Below are 18,198 nucleotides of genomic sequence, written 5' to 3'. Positions count from 1 at the left end.
CTCATCATTAGAATTGAAACAAACGGTGAAAAACGGAAGAGAGGAAGAAAGAAATTAGTGCAAAAAATCAATCGATGCGAAACGAAAGCTGGAATAAAGCCAATTAAATTATTAATTGAATTAATACGAAAACGCGGAGGGGAAAAAACGCAGCTAAAATATGTTTGGCTGCATTTATCAGCTGTGGGATTGGTGAGTATTTCCCCCCTTTCACAGAGATAACTGCGGCAAGGTCAGGCGTGTGCATCAATTACGGCCAATTACGAGCACCATCCGCTTGGCCACGAATTCAAATTAAGTGCACACACACACACACATGCAAAGTTTTCAACGTTTTGCTTTTCGTTTCATTGCAGGTTGGAGGCGCCACCGCTGTTCACGGCTGGCACCATGGACGCCAAGAAGTTGCAGCAGCTGCAGGAGGCAGCCCTGCTGGCGCAGCAGCAGAAAAAGCTGCCGCTGGCGTATCAAACGAATCTCGTGGACTACCGCACGGCCACACACTCGCCGGCGGCACTGTACCACCAGGCGCTGTATCAGCAATCTCCCACGGCCACCAGCTCCAGCGGCGGTGGGCCGCTCTCACCGATTGAGCTGCAGCCGCAGTCGAAGCACCACAATCTGCTGAAGCACGCCGGCCACGGCGGCGGCACTTCGAGCAGCTCCCACAGCTCGCCCTATCATCAGTCATACACGAGCAGCGGCGGCACGGGGGAGCAGATCTACCAGTCGCCCACGGAGCGCACCTACCTGGCGGCAGCGGGTCGACTGCAGGCCAGCAATGCGATGGCCGGCCACAATCCCATATCAGCGCTGCAGGCGCAATACCAGCAGCTGCACCAGGCCAAGATGCACGCCCAGTTGGCCACCCAAAATGAGGCGGCGCATCAGCAGCAGCGAACATTTGCCATGCGGCAGGCAATTAATCCGCCAACGGGCCACTATCACATGAGTCAGTCACCCAGCATGGTGTCCAACATGACAACAATTACACAACAGCAGCAACAGCAACAGCAGCAGCAGCAACAGCAACAATTGTTGCAACAGCAGCAGCGAGCGCCACCCTCCACGCTGAATCTGCCGAATCAATATCAGACGACGCAGGGACCGTTGAAGTTGCAGCAGCAGCAGCAACAGCAGCAGCAGCAGCCGCCCATGCCGAAGCACTACCAGGAGCAGCTCTATGCACATCAGCAGCAGCAATTGCAACAGCAACAGCAGCAGCAGCAGCAGCAGCTCCAACTGCAGCAACAGCAACATCGCCATAAAGCGGATCTGCAAACCCCAGGCAGCGAGCATGGCACCGTCTACATCCAACAGAATCATCCAGGACATGTCGTGAATCAAGCGTGCCAGACGCAAATCTCCACAGTGAAGCCCAAGGCAACGCCCAGCTCCGAGGAGTCCTCGTCCGCATCCACCAAGAGTCCCACCCATGCGCCACTCGATCGCAAGAAGAGCGCCGGCTCCATTCAGGCACTCAAGTCGCCCATTACCAAGCGGCCACCCACCACGCCCGTCACGCTGTCTGGCTGGCTGCACAAGCAGGGCTCCGATGGCCTGAAGGTGTGGCGCAAGCGTTGGTTTGTCCTCGCCGAGTACTGCATGTACTACTACAAGGGCCCCGAGGAGGAGAAGCTGCTGGGCTCGGTGCTGCTGCCGTCGTATCGGGTGTCTGCCTGCCTGCCGGAGGACAAGATCTACCGCAAGTTTGCCTTCAAGTGCGAGCACCAGAATATGCGCACCTACTGGCTGGCGGCGGAGAGTGCCGATGCCATGATGCAGTGGGTGAGGGCTCTGGCGGCGGCCAGTCTGATGCAGGCGCCCAGCAGCGGGGAGTCCGAGCCGAGTGTGAGCTCCTCGCTGAATCACAGTGGCGAGAACTCGGACTCGGGCATACACACGCTGCAGTCGCAGCCCAGCAAGGGACAGCCAACGCCATCGTCGGACAATGCAGGCAGCACGGGAGGAGGAGGTGGCAGCGGTCAGCCGCTGTATGCCAATGCGCCGCCCAAGCCGCGACGCACCAATGATGGAGGGTACTCCTCCCCGTCGCCAGAGCACAACGAACAGCCGCAGCAGCAACAGTCGCAGTCGCAATCTAGTCGCCGCTTGATGTCGCCCACGCAGCAGCTTTACCAGCAGCAGCAGCAGCAAAGATCTCAGCAGCAGCAGTCTCAGCCGCAGCAGCATCATGCCATCTATGACACGCGAACGGGCAACGTTTCATCCGCCCTGCAGCTGCAGCAGGCACAGCAGCAGTACAATCTGGATCATCTGGAGGCGCAGTTCCAGCAGCAGCAGCTGGACATGGAGGAGCAGATTGTGCGGCTGCAGCAGCAGCGTGCCGCCGAGGAGATCTACGGCGAGCGGGAGATGTACATGGCAAAGCTGATACAGCAGCGCTCCGCCAGCGGTGGTGGCTATCCCACCCAGCAGCAGCTGCTCCAAGCCGAGCGCCGCACTCCGGATGCTTACGGCAGATCCAAGCAGCAGCGACTGTTTGCTGCGGCAGCTGCTGCCGCGGACTATGAGGACATCTACAACATGTCGCAGCTGGGAGGAGTCGTGGCAGGAGCCGTGCCCATGTCCGCACAGGAGGCGCTGCTGCAGGAGGCGGCCAGCTACCGGCGGCCACTCAGTCCGCCCAGCTACGATGGCAGCAAGCATTTGCCAGCCATGCCCCAGCGATACACGCCCAATCACTTGGAGGTAAGTGCACGCAAGGCAATCAAAGTTGCCACTTGATATCCGTGGCAGCAATTCGAAACTTTGGAGCGCACTTTGGGGGGCGTTCGCGAAGGTCAACCCATCAAATCATTTGCGATGCTCCTTGATGTTTGTCTGATTGCAGCAAATGAATGGAGCTGCAACTCGAAGCGGGTGGGGGGTGGAGGTTGGGTTCGCCTCTGACCTAGTTGGAAAGTTTTTCCCGGCATGCCACCTCAGGCACGTAGCTGGATTTCACTTTTATTTGCCCTTGCTGGGGGTAGGAACAAATTCTGATTATGTGGAGCTGCCTTGTTGCCGCGGAGCTGTACCTGAAAGGTATTTCAGGTCCATCTGCCTGAAGTGCAGCTGCCTCACATTGTTGCACCTAAGAGTTCGCAGAAACTTTCAGTTTCAAGCCACCCACTCAGACGCCTCTCGAGCACTTTGCTGGCTGCCTCCTTGGACGCTTTAATTGGACCTTTAGTGTGTCAGTGGGTGGCCAAATTGCTGCAACTTTATGCGGCAGGAGTAGCAGCTTGAGCAGCTGCTTTTGTGGGTCGGGTCAGTGCAGAGACCAAGCCAAGAGACGGGCCAGGAAATGAGTCGCGTGCATGATTTATGGTGCCTGCCAAGCACTCCCTCGAAGCCTGTTTAAAATGCAAAAACTGCCCTGCCATTACATAACTCTTTCCTTTTCCCTTACTTTCCAGGCCCATGCCGATCAGCTAATCAATACCATGGACTTGCGTGCCCGCTCCGCAGCGGCCATTGTACGTCCCCATTCCGCGGACTTTCTGGAGTACGAGGCGCGTGCCGAGGCCGCTGCAGCTGCGGCCGCCGCAGCGGTGGCCCAGAGCAAACACGAGAGCGGACGTGCGCCGCGACCCAAGTCCAGCTTGGACATTAATCGCACACCGGACAGCTTCTACTACTCGGAGGCCAGCTATGCGGAGAAGATGCGCAAGAGCGCGCTCTATCTGCAGAGCGGAGGAGGAGGTGGAGCTGGAGCGGCACAGCCACAGCAGGCGGGCAGCTACCGCACCGCTGGCGGGGACTTTGGTTCCGGCGTGAACACCATCGGCTACGAGAATCCCTACGAGCGGGCATACAAGCGGCAGGAACTGCTGGCCGAGGCACAGGCCCAGGGGGGCGTTGCCAGCAGCATGCCACGCATGAGTCGCTCGGCCAGCCAGGGTGCGGGCTGTGGCTCCGTGGCACGTTCCGCCTCTGCCCAGCAGCAGCACCAGCACCAGCTGCAGCAGCAACATTCGGAGGATCTGCCGCCACTCAATGTGCATCCGGGCTCCATTTTCCCGCCCTCGATGTCCACCCAGGAGATCATCTGCAAGAACGAGCAATTCCTGCGCTCGGCCAGTGCCCGGCTGCCCAAGCGCAGCGGCGGCATGGACGATGACTACTCGGCGGGCAACTCGACCACCACATCGCCCACCTCCGGCGCCGTGCCCTCGCCGCAGCATGCCCAGGATGGGGAGCGCAAGCGGGAGGAGTCCATGAAGCGGCTGCTGGAGTGGAAGCAGCGCATGCTGCAGTCGCCGCTCACCCGCAAGGGCGTGCAGCAGGGCGGCAGCAACATGTCCGCCATGTCCAAGCTGGGCAGCAATCCAAACATCTTGCTCTCCTCCACGGCGGTGGCCAGTGGCGCACGTTATGCCCCGCAGTCGGGCAAGCCAACAATCCATGTGAGCGCGGCCACTCCAGTCGTTGCGGGCATTCAACGTTCCCGCTCGGAGACGCAGGCGAATGTGGGACCGGGCGGCGTATACGCCAGCTACTCGTCGGATGATGAAGGTGAGTCTAAGACCGATGCAATAGTTCCAGTAATTCCCCCCCATTGTTTTTGCTTTGCTTTCACTCTGTCTGTCCCTGTGTATCTATGAGCTGTAACTGTCTCTGTCTCTGTCTCTATATCTGTACATCAGTAGCTCTGTAGTTGTATCTTTGTAGCTCTGTATCTTTGTAGCTGTATCTTTATTTGCTCTTTGCCAACCGCGTGCTGCATTCTTTACTCTTACTTTTATTTGCGCTTTTGCTTTGCTTTCACTTAGTTGCATGTTGTCCGTGTACTTTTGCCTGTACTTTTTAGTTGCGTAATTCCTGCCTCGGGGCTAAGTTGTGGGCTTACACTCGCTGTGTTCCCATTCTATTTTGCGCTCTAAAACTGCTACTAAAAATGCGAGTACCCCCAGTCCCTGCTTAGCTGCTACTGCTTTTGCTTTTGCTTTTGTTGCTTTCTGCTTTTGCCGCCAGCGTTTTTCCACACCTTTCCCAAACAATCCCAATGCTTTTCCCCCATTAACCTCTTATCCATAAATAAGCTTTCCTTTACCACTTCCAATGCTAATTTATCCTGCGCCAGCCAGAAGCTTTAACTAGCTAATATTTGTGAGCTTTTAATTTTTTGGGAACCAATTTGTTTTGCTGCATTTTTTTTATCATTTTATTAAATAGAATTAATTGTAAAGCAATCAAACCACAAGAAAAAGAATAAGAAAGAAACCTTCCTGCCGTGCGCACACAAATACACAACACAACACACCCACACACACACCCACACACACACACACTAGAAAGTTACACCCACAAAAAATGCGTTGATAAATAAATAATTGAGAGACGTTGCCGGAAAGTAGGCAACGAGCTTCAAACTCTATTTTATGTTTTCATTCTATCAACAACAACAACCAAATGGAAATGGAAAACGGAATATAATCCATACAAAAAAATATATCCATGTAGTCTCTGTCTCGCTCTCTCCCTCTCTGCCTCTCTCTATCTCTGTAAAGCAATCAACTTTCTGTTTCTGTTTCTGTTTCCTTTTCATTTGTATTACTTTCATGGGTTTAAAAATGGTTTAAAAAAAATCTACAAGAAAATATTTACACACATTCCAACTCTGGCGTAGTTAATTTCATTTTCATCTTCGTTCGGACAACTGGGTGCTTGGTGTTTCCACTACTAAATGCCGCTGTAAACTTCGCACTAAAACCCCAATCAAAAAAGTACAAAAAACAAATAAAAATAAAGTTTAAAAAAACTCAAACTCAAAACTCAATCTGGGATCATAGCGCAATCGAAAACCTATTTGATTGAATTTAATTACCAAGCAAAATATAAAAATATTTGTTTTATATTTCTTCTTTTTCCACATACCAAAAAAAAAAACAATAAAAATATTCTCGTTGTGTATACCGTTCATTTTGGCTCTCTTTAAACAAACACCAACAAAAACACAATTATACAATTTTTTGTAAATGTAAAAAAAATGTAAAAAAAACATAAAAAAACGCACGATAAAAAAAAAAAACACAAACGCAGATGGGACTGTGGATGATACAGGGTATCATGGTGGCGCGGCAGGAAGGTCTACAACAGAAACAGAAACAACAACAATTAATGAAAAAACAACAACAACAACAACGACAGGAAACACAACAACAACAGCAAGCAATAAAGTAGCATTAGAAACAATAGAAAGACTTGGCAGTAGCAACAATTTAAGCCGTTTAACACCAACACCAACACCAACAGCAGGAAATACAACAACAACAACAACAGCAACAGTTACACCAACAACAACAACATCAACAACAAGACCAACAATCAATGCAAAATTCCAACTAAAACCGATACTAAAAGTGCACGAGGCCAGCAGCAGGCCCATTATTCAGGTGCAGCCAAAACGGCCCGAGGAGAGGCCAAAACTGAAATTGCAATTGCCAGCGGCGGATGTGGATGGGGATGGGAATGGAGGGGAGCAGCCTGTGCCCATTTTGCCAAAGAAAACAGCACCCAAGTCGCCGCAGAATGCCAATTATGTGCCCGTATACAACAATAAGCTGGTCAGCAGCGGCAACTACGAAAACATGGAATTTGGCAAGCCAAAACAGCAGAGCTCAGGCCAGCAAGAGGCGGAGGCAAAGGCACAGGCACAGGCACAGTCCAGTATGGCGATTAATGATCCCGAGGAGACACCCATGTTGATGCAGCTAAAGCTGTTTAAGGAGCAGCAGCAAGAGGCAGCCACACAAAAGCAGGAGCAGCACAGGGAGCAGGAGCAGGAGCTGCAGCAGGACGAGAACGATTTAACGCCAACGGCAGAAAGCAGGCCACCACTTGGACAGGCAAACGATGATGATGATGCAGCTGCAGCACGATTGAGCGACTCAATTCAGTCGGATGAGGATGCAGCAGAAGTGCCAGAGGATGATGCTGAGGATGAGAGCACCGCCTGTGAGGAGTACACAGATGATGATATTGACGAGGCCTTGGCGCAGGACGAGGAGGAGGAGCAGTCCTACCCCGACCTACCCACTGATAAGGAGCTGCAGCAGCTTTATGTCAATGAGCCCATTACGCCCACGGATCAGCAGTTCGACGAGAGCCACTACCTGCCCATGACGCCCAAGAAGGTGGAACTGGGCCAGCCGGGCACCCTCAGCCTGGTGGCCACGCACGACAGCTACATGGCGGAGGAGGAGAATCACTATGTGGAAATGACCAAGGGCATGCAGGACGAGGATGGCAGAAACAACTACGAGATCATGTGCATTGCCAGCTCCAGTTCGAGCAAAATAATCAAAGCGGAGCCCGTGTACATGGAGCTGGCGGGGGTCAAGGCTGCAGCGGCCGCAGCTGCCGAGGAGGCGCACTGCTCCTCGGGTCGCTCCACGCTGAAGAAAGGCAAGAAATGTGGCTCGGAGACGCTGAAGAAAAAGTCGAAGAAGCGGCAGGGCAAGGACATGCCGGACATACTCAAGCCAGCCAAGAGTGCGCTGGCTTTGGGCAGCGACAGCTCGGATGCGGATGATGAGAGCAGCCGGCAGCAGCTGGAGGCCAAGAAGCTGCGCTCCCGCTCACGTTTCAGCCTGTCGGATACGTTCAGACCGGCGTCCTACTACCTGGGCGCCTCCACGCCGCTGAACAACTACGCGGAGAGCTCGGACAGCGAGATACTGCCACCACCGCCCATACCAGACTCCCCGCCGCCCATGGAGGAGCTCAAGACGGAGGAGATCTTCTCCTCGGAGCACTACGACACGGTGAAGCGGCGGGACAGCAAGGTGAATCTGTCCTACGAGCAGCTGCCCAAGCTGCATGCCAGCAACACGTCCCTCAATCTGTCCAAGGTGGATCCCAGCACCACGCTCAAGTGCAGTCGCCTCTCGCTGCCCGATCACTTTGCCAAGGCGCGGGCCCAGCACTTGGCCACCAAAGGCACTGCCACGCCCACTGTGCTGCTGAAGCAACATCATGCACGGACGCTGAGCGACTCGAACTACAGCTGCCAGACGGACAACAGCTCGTCGCGCACCTCCTCGGACCTGGAGCTGTACCGCAAGCGCGGTCAGCAGGCACGCTGTCCCAGCAACAACTCCCTGCCGCTGCGGTACGTCGGGGACAGCAGCGAGAACGAGTCCTCCGTGGAGTTTAGGCAGAGGTCCGACTCGGAGCTGGATCGACAGCGCTCGCGGCGGCCACTCTCCCAGGAGTCCATCAGCGAGATTGAATCGCTGAGCGAACAGTTCGAGGAGACGCTCAGCAGCCACGAGCTGGACACGTACTTGAGTCACCTGCAGGGCAGGGATCTGCTGCCCTATCAGCACACGAGTCATGCCACGCCCACTAGCCACAGCCACAGCCACAGCCACAGCCACAGCCATGCCACGCCCACCAGCCAGCTGCTGAACGATGCAAATGCGGCGGCTGGTGCGGATATTCTAACGAATCTCATCAAGCCACCAAAGACATTCCGCAATGCGGACGATGGCGACGGGGAGCAGCACTTCTATGGCAACATTCACTTTCTCTCCTCCACGGACTCCATACAGCAGTTGGGCGAGGGTGGAGCGGCGGTGGCAGCAACACAAGCGGCTTACATGACGCCCCTCCACAGTCGGAACAACAGCAACATCTCCACGCAGTCCGCGCCTTACTACTACTCGGAGCTGCCGGCCACGTTGCCGCTGAACAATCAGCGGGAGATACACGCCCATGGCCAGAACATTGCGCACATACACAACCCCATCGATCGGCATCAGTTCAATGTGGATGCACTGGTGGACAAGGATCAGGCAATTGACAGCAAGAACCTCTATTGCGTGAAGGCGAACAACGAGAAGCTCAGCTACAGCAGCAACAAGAACCTGAAGGCGGGACAGGCGCAGCTGAAGCTGAACAACAGGCAGCTGCTTGAGTCGGAGGAGCAGCCAGAGAGCGGCAGTCCCAGTGGTAGTCAGAGCCATCAACTAAACCCTGAACATTCATTTATCACAACAACTACTAAAAACACAAATCTCGCGCGTAAAACGATTGGTGGTAGCCTCTTGGATGATGGCGTTAACATTCCTGGTGTGGGAGCAGCAGCTGGAAGTGCGAGAACTCCCTGCAATAATGGCAATCAACTCTCAGTTTTAGGTGGCGAACTGCTCTGGGAGGAGGACACACTCTGGCGCGAGAGTCTGCGCCGCGTCTCGCAGCGTCATGCGCGCTCCTTGGATGATCTCGATAGGATCGCACCCACCGGTCCCATGTGCAGCACGCCCAAGTCCAAGCTGAGTCGCGAGGTGACTTATGTGAACGATAGCCAGAAGCCACAGCAGAGGCAGCAGCAGCAGCAGCAGCAGCAACACTCCGCCAGCGATGAGCATGATGTCTACGTGCAGCTGACGCAGGCCACGCAGGAGCACAACGATTCGGATGTGTACGAGGTGCTGCGCGAGGACACAGCCTCGAATTTGTCACACAAATCGAATGAGCTGGATCGCGAAACCATACGACAGTGGGATGCCATGTCCAGCGGGCTAATGAAAACCAGCCACAATGTGGAGAGTGCAGCAGCAGCCACACCCAAGGCCAGTCTGCCGCTGACCAGCAGCGTGCGCTCCATCATACAGCAGCTGAATGGCAGTGGCAGCGCCACAGACGATGCCAATGCCAATCCCATTGAGAGTTTGCCCAAGTCGAGAAACAACAACAATGGAGGCTGAGGGAGCCGAGTTTCCGCCTGCGCCCAAAAATATGCCACACTTTTGCAGTTTTCACTCTGTTTGCCTCTGCCTGGCCTGCTCATCATGTTCCGTACTGTCTGTTGTTGTTTGCTTTTATATTTAGAACTAGTTTTAGACCAGCAGAAGGGAAGCCAGCACACAGAGAGAGCGAAAAATATTTCTTTGTTTGCTTAACATTTTCGTTGTTTGTTTGCACTTGTTGTTGTTGTTGTTGTTCTACTCATTATTGTTGTGTTGTTTTGTTTGATTAATCAACTGGTAAGCAAATTTTCCAATTTTATTAAGTATTTTTTAGTCCTCACTAAGTTATGGCAAAAAAAGAAACGCTTGTAAATAGAAATCAGTCACAGAAATCGCCAGAGCACACATCACACATTTACACCACTTGCACACACGCTGTAAAGTTACACACACACACACACATATATGTATTATATTTAGCATTATTTTATGGGGCAGTTAAAGCAATTATCAATTAGCATTTAGCAAATGGCAGCAGCAGCAGCAGGCTACGGCTATAGCCCCACAGTTACCGCTTGGCTTCTAGCTTAGAATTTACTTTAATTATCTTACAAAAGTGATGATAAAACCACCAGGAATACTCTACACTAAATCACATATTTATATCTCAAATCCAACTGCTGGAAATGCCTTTCCGTTTACCATTTATCGTTGCTTTTTCCCTTAAATTTCGCGCACGCATTGTAACTAATTTGAAGCGCCTCTCCCTTATCCCCCCCCCCAGCAGCCATCTACCATATTTATTTAATGATTTCCAAACCAACTTGCAGCCTCGATTTCGGTGCGCAATGTGAACAATTTGCCCGTGGGCAATCTGACGGTGAAGCCGGAGCCCAGCGATGGCCAGCAGGAGTCCGCCTTTGCGCCGTACTATGGCGAAACGAAATACGCAAAGGCCACAGTGCTAACGGATCGAGGACTCTATGCTGGAGCGGGTCCATCCTCATCCACGCCGCAGCAGCATCCGCAGCAGCAGCAATTCCGGATGCGACGTGCTGGCAGTCGAGCGGAAATCGATATGCTGGAGCGTGAGACGAGCAGCCAGATTAGGGTAAGTTTTTGAACATCGGAAAAGCGACGGGGAATGTGCGGGTTGCACCCTGCCAAGTACTCACCATTTAGCACCCACAGAACTTGGATGTGTCCGCTGGGGATCTGTTGAGTCGCACCCACGAGGAGCTGGTGCTGCTGCTCATACAGCTGCGACGCCAGAGCAGCCAGACAGCCCGTGCCATTGAGCAATGCTGCAGCGATATCCACGATGTCCAGGTGGCTACCCAGAATGATTTACTTCTCTCTGTCTCTTGGTGGGGGTTCTGTGTGTTCTGACTAATTGCCTAATTGGTGCTGGTTGCCGTGTGACTAAACCTTAAACTAAACTTAATCCTCTGCCACTTTGGACGCCACTAACTTCCCTTTTGCCTCCCCACAGAATCGCCTGCGTGGCGCCGAAGGTTTGACGCGTGCCGAGAGCATCCAGCGGCTGGATTACTTGAAGCAGCATCTGCTGGACCTGGAGCGGCAGTACGAGAAGAGCAAGCCGCTGGTCAATCTGGTGGACAATATGGTCAAGCTGGGCTCGCTCTATCGCAACGATGCCAATGGGCGCGCCCAACCGGCGACGCTGGATCGCCTGGAGTTCAATCAGCGCATGCAGGAGCGACAGATGCTGCAGGAGGAGCAGAAGCAATGGGAGCGACTCAGTCCCAATCAAGCGGAGTTGCAGGTGCGTGGAGCACGCCTTTTGTTTATGGAATTTTCCCACTAAAATCTCCCACCTGCAGGCCAAAGTGCGCGAGCTTTACCAACTCGATCAGCTGCTGCAGGAGGAGTCGGGCATTTTGCAGAGCTTGCAGCGAGACAAGGAGGATCTGGAGCGTGCGCTGGGCGGTCTGCGGGCGCGCATACACGACAGCAATGCCACGCCCATGGCGCTGGAGGCGGCCAAGAAGCAGCAGCACATCCTCGAGCGTGAGCTGTCGCGTGTCCATCAGCTGCTGGCCGAGAACTCAAAGGTAGCCAAGGTGCCTAGTAGAAGTTTTTTGTGTTGTCCGCCTTGAGCCTTCCATGTCGCATGTTCGCTTTTGTAACTAATGAACAAAAAAATCATCTAACAAAGAAAACTAATCGTAAGCCAAGGAGTTGCTCGTGGAGTTCCAAAAGACTTCTACCCCAAGCCGCCTCTCATCTGCATGTGCCACAGCTTAAGCTCCCTAGAACATAGATTAATCCTCCTTTTATCTTGCAGAAACTGGAGCAAACGGTGGCTGGCAATGCGCGCCTCGAGCAGGAGCTGCTGCTGCTGCGCCAGAAGGTGCAGGCCACGCGTGCCAGCAGCAGCAACGGGCTGGCCAATGGCTTGGATGCCCATGTGAATGGCGGCGATCAGACCGCGGTGGTGCTGCAGTCCGAGCTGGAGCGTGTGCAGTCGCTGGTGGGCGATATGCAGCGACAGCGCCATGAACTCAGCTCCGCTGTGCGGCAACTAACGGAGAACTCGACGCGGTTGTACCAGGAAATTGGCAACAAGGAAATGACAGCCGTCAATGGCAGCAGCAGCAGCGGTGGCGGCGGCTCCACCAATGGCAGCCTCAAGAAGCGCAGCAATTCGACCAGCTGGACGGAGACCGATCTGGATGCCAATATGCAGTGGAACGGCAGTCGCCAGAATCTCAACGACTCCACCTTGAATCTCTCCACGCCGCTCTACGTGGACACCAACAGCGCGGCCAAGCTGAGCGATTACAATCGCTACAACGGCAGCAGCAGCGATGCCCTCGAAATGAGCGGCGTGGACAGCGATGGCTTTCTGGACAGCAATCCCTTTGCCAATCTGAGCAATCTCGAGAAGCAGGAGATCAAAACGGTGCGCATTGTGAAGCGGGAGTCGGAGCGCAGGCATCGCGACCGCAGCGAGCGTGGCCTGAGCAGCTCCATACAGAATCTGGATCAAGTGCTGGAGGAGGAGCAGTACGCACAGCAGCAGCAGCAGCTGGCACAGCAGCAGCTGTATGGCCATGGCCTGGAGGAGCAGCTGACCAACGGCCATCACAGCCGCTCCAAGTCGCTGCCAAGGAACTACAGCGAGCCACCAAAGCCGCGCAACAGTCGCCACATGAATGGGGGAGCGACGGGTAAGCAGAATGGACACCACTACAATGGCAGCTACGACTACGACAGGAACAGCAACTACGAGCATCAGCCGCCGCCACCGCCAGCACCGTCAGCAGTGCCAGTGCCACAGAGCAATGGACATCATCATCATCAGCATCGAGAGCAGCATCAGCGGGATCAGCGGGAGCACCTGAATCCCCTGGCCAATGCGTACTTTGCCAAGCAGCTGCAGCAGCAGGCAAATCCCTCGCGGGACAGCGCGCGTGTGGCGCTACGCACCAAGACCGACTCCTTGCAGAGCCTCAACAAGAGCTTGACAGACATCAGTCCGGAGCCAGTGTTCCAGAGCGTGGCTGCGCGGCAGATCATCAATGAAATGTCCGCTGGTTCGGCATCGGAGGACACCGAGAAGATTGTGGAGAAGGTGCCGCCGCCGCACAAGCATCGACGGGCAGTGCCACGCGAGAAGCGGCGCCACTACACGGCGCCCAACAATGTCAACCAGAAGGCCATGGAGAAGGTGCAGGCAGAGAATGATATGAATCGGAATGTAAGTGGCAAAAGCTTTATGAAAAATCTCAGCTAACTCCTTACTCCTTTCCCTGTAGAACACAAACTGGCGTGCACGCGATGATCTGGACATGGAGGTGGCCCTGCGGCCGCGCATGAATGCGCCCGATGTGGTGCGTTCGGCACTGGGACAGGGCGAGAAGATCTCTGAGAATACCATTGATAACTTGCTGCTGGCGCCCAACAAAATAGTCATACCCGAGCGTTACATACCAGAAACAGTGAGTGCTAATTGTAGTTGGATAACTGCAGGACAATTCCTGACTTGTTTTATGTTTGTCTCCGCACAGACGCCCGAACTATCGCCCGAGGAGAAGAAGCGTCGCCAGGAGAAGGTCGAGTCCATTAAGAAAATGCTGTCCGAGGCGCCACTAAGCAGCAATGTGAGTGCACGCAGCAATTAGACATTGAATGGTTTACTTTATGTAATTATTTATTTTATTTTTATAGGAAAACGAGAGCCTGCCGCCTAGCAAAATCACAGCCGAAAAGAAGCAGCGCGAGCATCTGCTGCAGCTCAATCAGATCTTGGCGCAGCAAGTGATGCAAGTCAGCAAGATTGTGGCCGGTAAGTGTAGCACTCAGAACTACCAATCGCGTATTAACTTTTGCATTAAGTTCCAATTGATTTCCATAAGAAAATCCCTGCCCCAATTGAAATGTTAATGCAATGCCTTGCAAGTTGAGTTTCTGTTCAATGTTTTTGTTCTTACTAATACGCTCAACGAAATCCAACCCATAGAACTATGTATTATGTATGAATTTATGTATATATAACTCAGCGTTCATTCAGTCAGTGATTCAGCCCCTATCCCCACTCAAACTCTCTGTCGAATCTCTATGCTCTTCTAATCTATATCTATATATATATCTATCTTTCAACTCTTTCTGATTTTCTAGATGATTAATGATAATAAATATCATTTGCCCCCCATTCTAAATAAGATAACTAAGATCTTTCTCCCTCCATTCACCATTGCGAGCTCATCAGCGACGTTCGACATTCTCATTACCCTTTCACTTACAAAACATAGACACTGTAACCCACCCACACACACACGCACACTTGCAGCAGTCAATCATACAAATCAGAACACAAAGATGTGGCTGGCCCAAAGGTGAATTTACTTACGCTGTCCGCTGTGGGGCGCACCAATAACATATTCACCACGCTTAGCCACCCCTGTGGTGAGTCTTGTAAGTAAATTCAGCTTGTTGTGGCTCACATTGCCCGCCCCCTTCATGCATACATACATACATACATTCGTACATACATAGCACCTGTCCAGTTGATGTATTAAATGAATCATAAATTAAGTAACAATCGCTGCAAGTTCCCTGAACTACGCGAAAGGTGTGCCCAGAGTCGCGTGCCCGTACCACATATCAAGCAAGCTGAAGACTTTTAGGAACTTGCTTTTATTCAACTGTTTATTTATTTATGTATATATTATTTTATAATTTTCTTTCATTTTTTATAACCCTTATTTGTATTTGTTTTTCGCATTCTTCTAGGCAATCCCACTAGTCACAACTAATTAACCAGTAGCCAGTCAGTCAGTCGTGTTGTTTATGTTCACATTTTTGTGTTTTTAAAATTGCATTTATTCAAGCATTTATTTTGTTCGAGACGCTACACACCACGTACCATATGTTGTTCACCCGGTTCGCGTTATCAAAACACTCAAAACAGCAAACACACTCCGTACATACTTACATATATAAATATGCAAACAAAGAACGGTACACTTAAGTAACAACAACAACAACAGCAACAAGAACACACCACAGCCACAGCCACAAACGGTTGAGATTTACAGCATGCAAAACTCTCACTCCAAACGTAAACGCTCTCTCTGTCACTCAATTCACAAACAACAAAAATACTAAAAAAATACAACAACAACAACAACAACCGACAACAAGAATAAACAGCAACAAAGCAATAGCAACAAGAACAAGTACAACAACAACAAAAAGAACAACTACAACAAGCACAAAGAACAACAGTTAAAAGAAAAAATACGAATTGAATGCGTAAGTCAAGGTTTGTACACATTTAACATATTCAATGATAATTCATGAAACACTCGTAAGATACTTGTAAAAAACGAGTGTATGTCCTTTATGTAGCTTCCTTGCCATGCCCAACCCCAATAATAATCACGCCAAAAACTGTGCCTAGTTCGTTAGACTCAACATTGGCCAAACTAATTCGCTTGCACGCCATAACTATAATTATCTACATATACATATAACCATATAATATAATTTATTAATAATGTATAATCTAAAATTGCACCCAAATCTAACCTGACACGTTACACCACGCAAACGCAAAGAAAAACCAACCAAAAAACACTCAAAAACCACACACTAGAAACACACTCTATAGAGAGCACGAAAATGCAAGTCTATTGGAATTTAGGGATAAAACGAAACAAATTATGATAGGAAACAAAAACAAGAAATAAATATTCAGCTTCAAGAGATAAAATATATAAAATTCCCTGATTGATTGAGGCTAAAGTAAAACATTTTTAAAGATAAAAATCATACAAAACGGAACAGTATTTTGCATATTTTTGTCAGCTAAATTTTAACTATTGTGACAAAGAAATTTTACAGGGAAATAATTCAGTTTGTTCAGCTAAGAAAGCCATAAATCAAAATATTAAAAATTCGTTAGACACTCCAAAATATTATTGTCTTTACCAGTTCAAGAAATATTTATTCCAGAGATGTTTACCAGAGTTGTTTTTGCCAAACTTTTTAACTCGCAAAATGTTCAAGCCAATTGCTTAGTTTGTAAACAAAATTTGCTGCACTGCCTAAAATGCGTTTAAAGTTGTCGAAAAAGAGTCAAAAGAGCGCTAAAACGCTTTGCCATATGAGTAAGTATATGCCCAAAATGCACAAGGAGCAGCTGCAGGACAGATACCCAACACAACAGACACACAAACACCTTTACAAAAAACCCAAACCAACACAAACACACACAAAAAACGATGCCGGCTAGAACTGGTTATCGGTGTACTCTCTTTTTTCCTATGCCTCTACCTACAATATACTCGAAAACTTTTACAGCACGCTTGGGATGAAGGTGTTTTTTGCCTATGTGCGGGTGAAATGGGAGTCTGGAGCGTAGTGGAACTAACTCTTTGATTTCTTGTCAACCCACAGAGAAAGCCATGTCAAAGGCGGCCAACCGAACGAGTCAGGGCAGCGACGAGGAGCGAGGATCGGATTCACCGACCGATTCACTGCCGCTGTACCAGCAACGGGACAACTTCTACAGCTAAACGACTAACGAAGCGACAGCAACTAACTAACTAAACTCCGTTTAGCGAATGGAAATACTCGTATAATAATCAAGCACAATATGCGCTGCATTTATCTTCAGAATCAAACTAGGACAAATTTGCTAACAATTTTTAAATGGAAAATCGTATCAATTCTTAATGTGACTGAGTTACGTATATACATCATCCTATATCGGGAATATATATCTGTTGAAGAGAGACTTTATTAAAGGAAAAAACAAATCGAACAAGTCAGTAGATTCTGCGCGAAAAATAAACGAATTTTTGGGTGAGCGGCAGTAAGCGATTGTTAATGCATATTATTATGATATATAGATACAGAAACAGATACAAGATACAGATACAAGATACAGATATATATTATATATACAACATATACAATATGTAAATCAAAGATTCAACATATCAATGTAAGCGTGTTGCAAACGTCATTCAAACGATATCAATTATAAAACACACAATTAGCGGTCGTTTCTTGAACTGTAGGAAAAAAGGGTTTATGTAATTATGTATGCTACAAACATACATACATATGTACATATGTACATTTATGTATGCATCAGCGTTGAGGAGTCGAATCAAACACGTTCCTGTGCAGGCTTACAAACTAGAGACAGAGAGAGAGAGAGAGAGTTGTGTGTTGGGCAGATGGTCAAAACTTATTCATGGCAACTAAAAACAATAACTTCAAAGACTTTTTGTAACGGACTTTTCAACGGGTAGCGCATTTCTCTCAAAAATCAAAAGAAAAACCAACCAAAACAGTAACAACAATTGAACAATTTTTGGAGCCAATATTAATGCATTTGATAAAATACAACTTTTTAAGATCAGCAGGGCACAGAGCATAGAGTCCCACACATCAGAACTCAAACAGCATCATTCCCATGGCGACAGAAAGAAAAACACAAAGAGAGAGTCACAGAGAGAGAGAGAGAGAGAGAGAGAGGAGTAACGGGTTTCCCCCTCCGCCAGCAGAACGCACAGCGCACTCAAAGCACACTTCAGACCTTTGCAAAAATGTTATTTTCCAAAACGTACCTACCTATCGCAATTACTTATTAATAATGGGAAATAATATTTACACATGAATAAATGAAAGGCAACAACGCAAACGAAATATAATTAAATTGTATTTAAACGAGAAAAATGAAAATGAAATATGAAAAAAGCAAAACGCTGAACTACGTACGACATGCATATATTAATTTTAAATGAAAGATACATATTTAAACAGGCATAATGCTGCACTATACACATAATTATTTAAATGTAGGTCAATTAGCCAGGCAATTAAAGTGAAAAGACAGAGAGAGAGAGAGAGAGAGAGCATAGATCATGCTGGATGGAATGTTTTAACACAAAAAACAAATGCAAGTCAATCGATATGGATAATGGTTAATGGATATAATTATACTCGCATGCAAGCC

At 49.8% G+C, this 18,198-nt stretch overlaps 1 protein-coding gene across 11 annotated transcripts in view; it reads left to right on the top strand.

Annotated features, from left to right (window-relative positions):
- LOC117896780 overlaps positions 1-18,015 on the top strand; it is a 44,445-nt gene extending 26,430 nt beyond the window's left edge. For 2 of the 11 annotated variants that reach the window (XM_034805265.1, XM_034805264.1), the window contains 3 exons: positions 357-2,712; positions 3,423-4,521; positions 6,049-9,894. In XM_034805265.1, the coding sequence (XP_034661156.1) occupies positions 391-2,712; positions 3,423-4,521; positions 6,049-9,719 (7,092 nt within the window). In that variant the 5' untranslated portion in view covers positions 357-390 and the 3' untranslated portion in view covers positions 9,720-9,894. Of the gene's footprint in view, positions 1-11; positions 193-356; positions 2,713-3,422; positions 4,522-6,048; positions 9,895-10,531; positions 10,813-10,892; positions 11,031-11,193; positions 11,488-11,545; positions 11,786-12,009; positions 13,426-13,483; positions 13,667-13,735; positions 13,829-13,895; positions 14,014-14,345; positions 14,841-14,960; positions 15,493-16,628 lie in introns of those variants that run through there. The other 9 variants (XM_034805275.1, XM_034805269.1, XM_034805270.1 and 6 more) reach the window with 9 other exon arrangements.
- The last annotated feature ends 183 nt before the right edge of the window (positions 18,016-18,198 follow it).

The sequence above is a fragment of the Drosophila subobscura genome, chromosome O (assembly GCF_008121235.1).
Source record: "Drosophila subobscura isolate 14011-0131.10 chromosome O, UCBerk_Dsub_1.0, whole genome shotgun sequence".
Classification (NCBI taxonomy): domain Eukaryota; kingdom Metazoa; phylum Arthropoda; class Insecta; order Diptera; family Drosophilidae; genus Drosophila; species Drosophila subobscura.
Note: the sequence above shows the minus strand (reverse complement) of the source record. Positions and strands in the feature narration are given on the sequence as shown.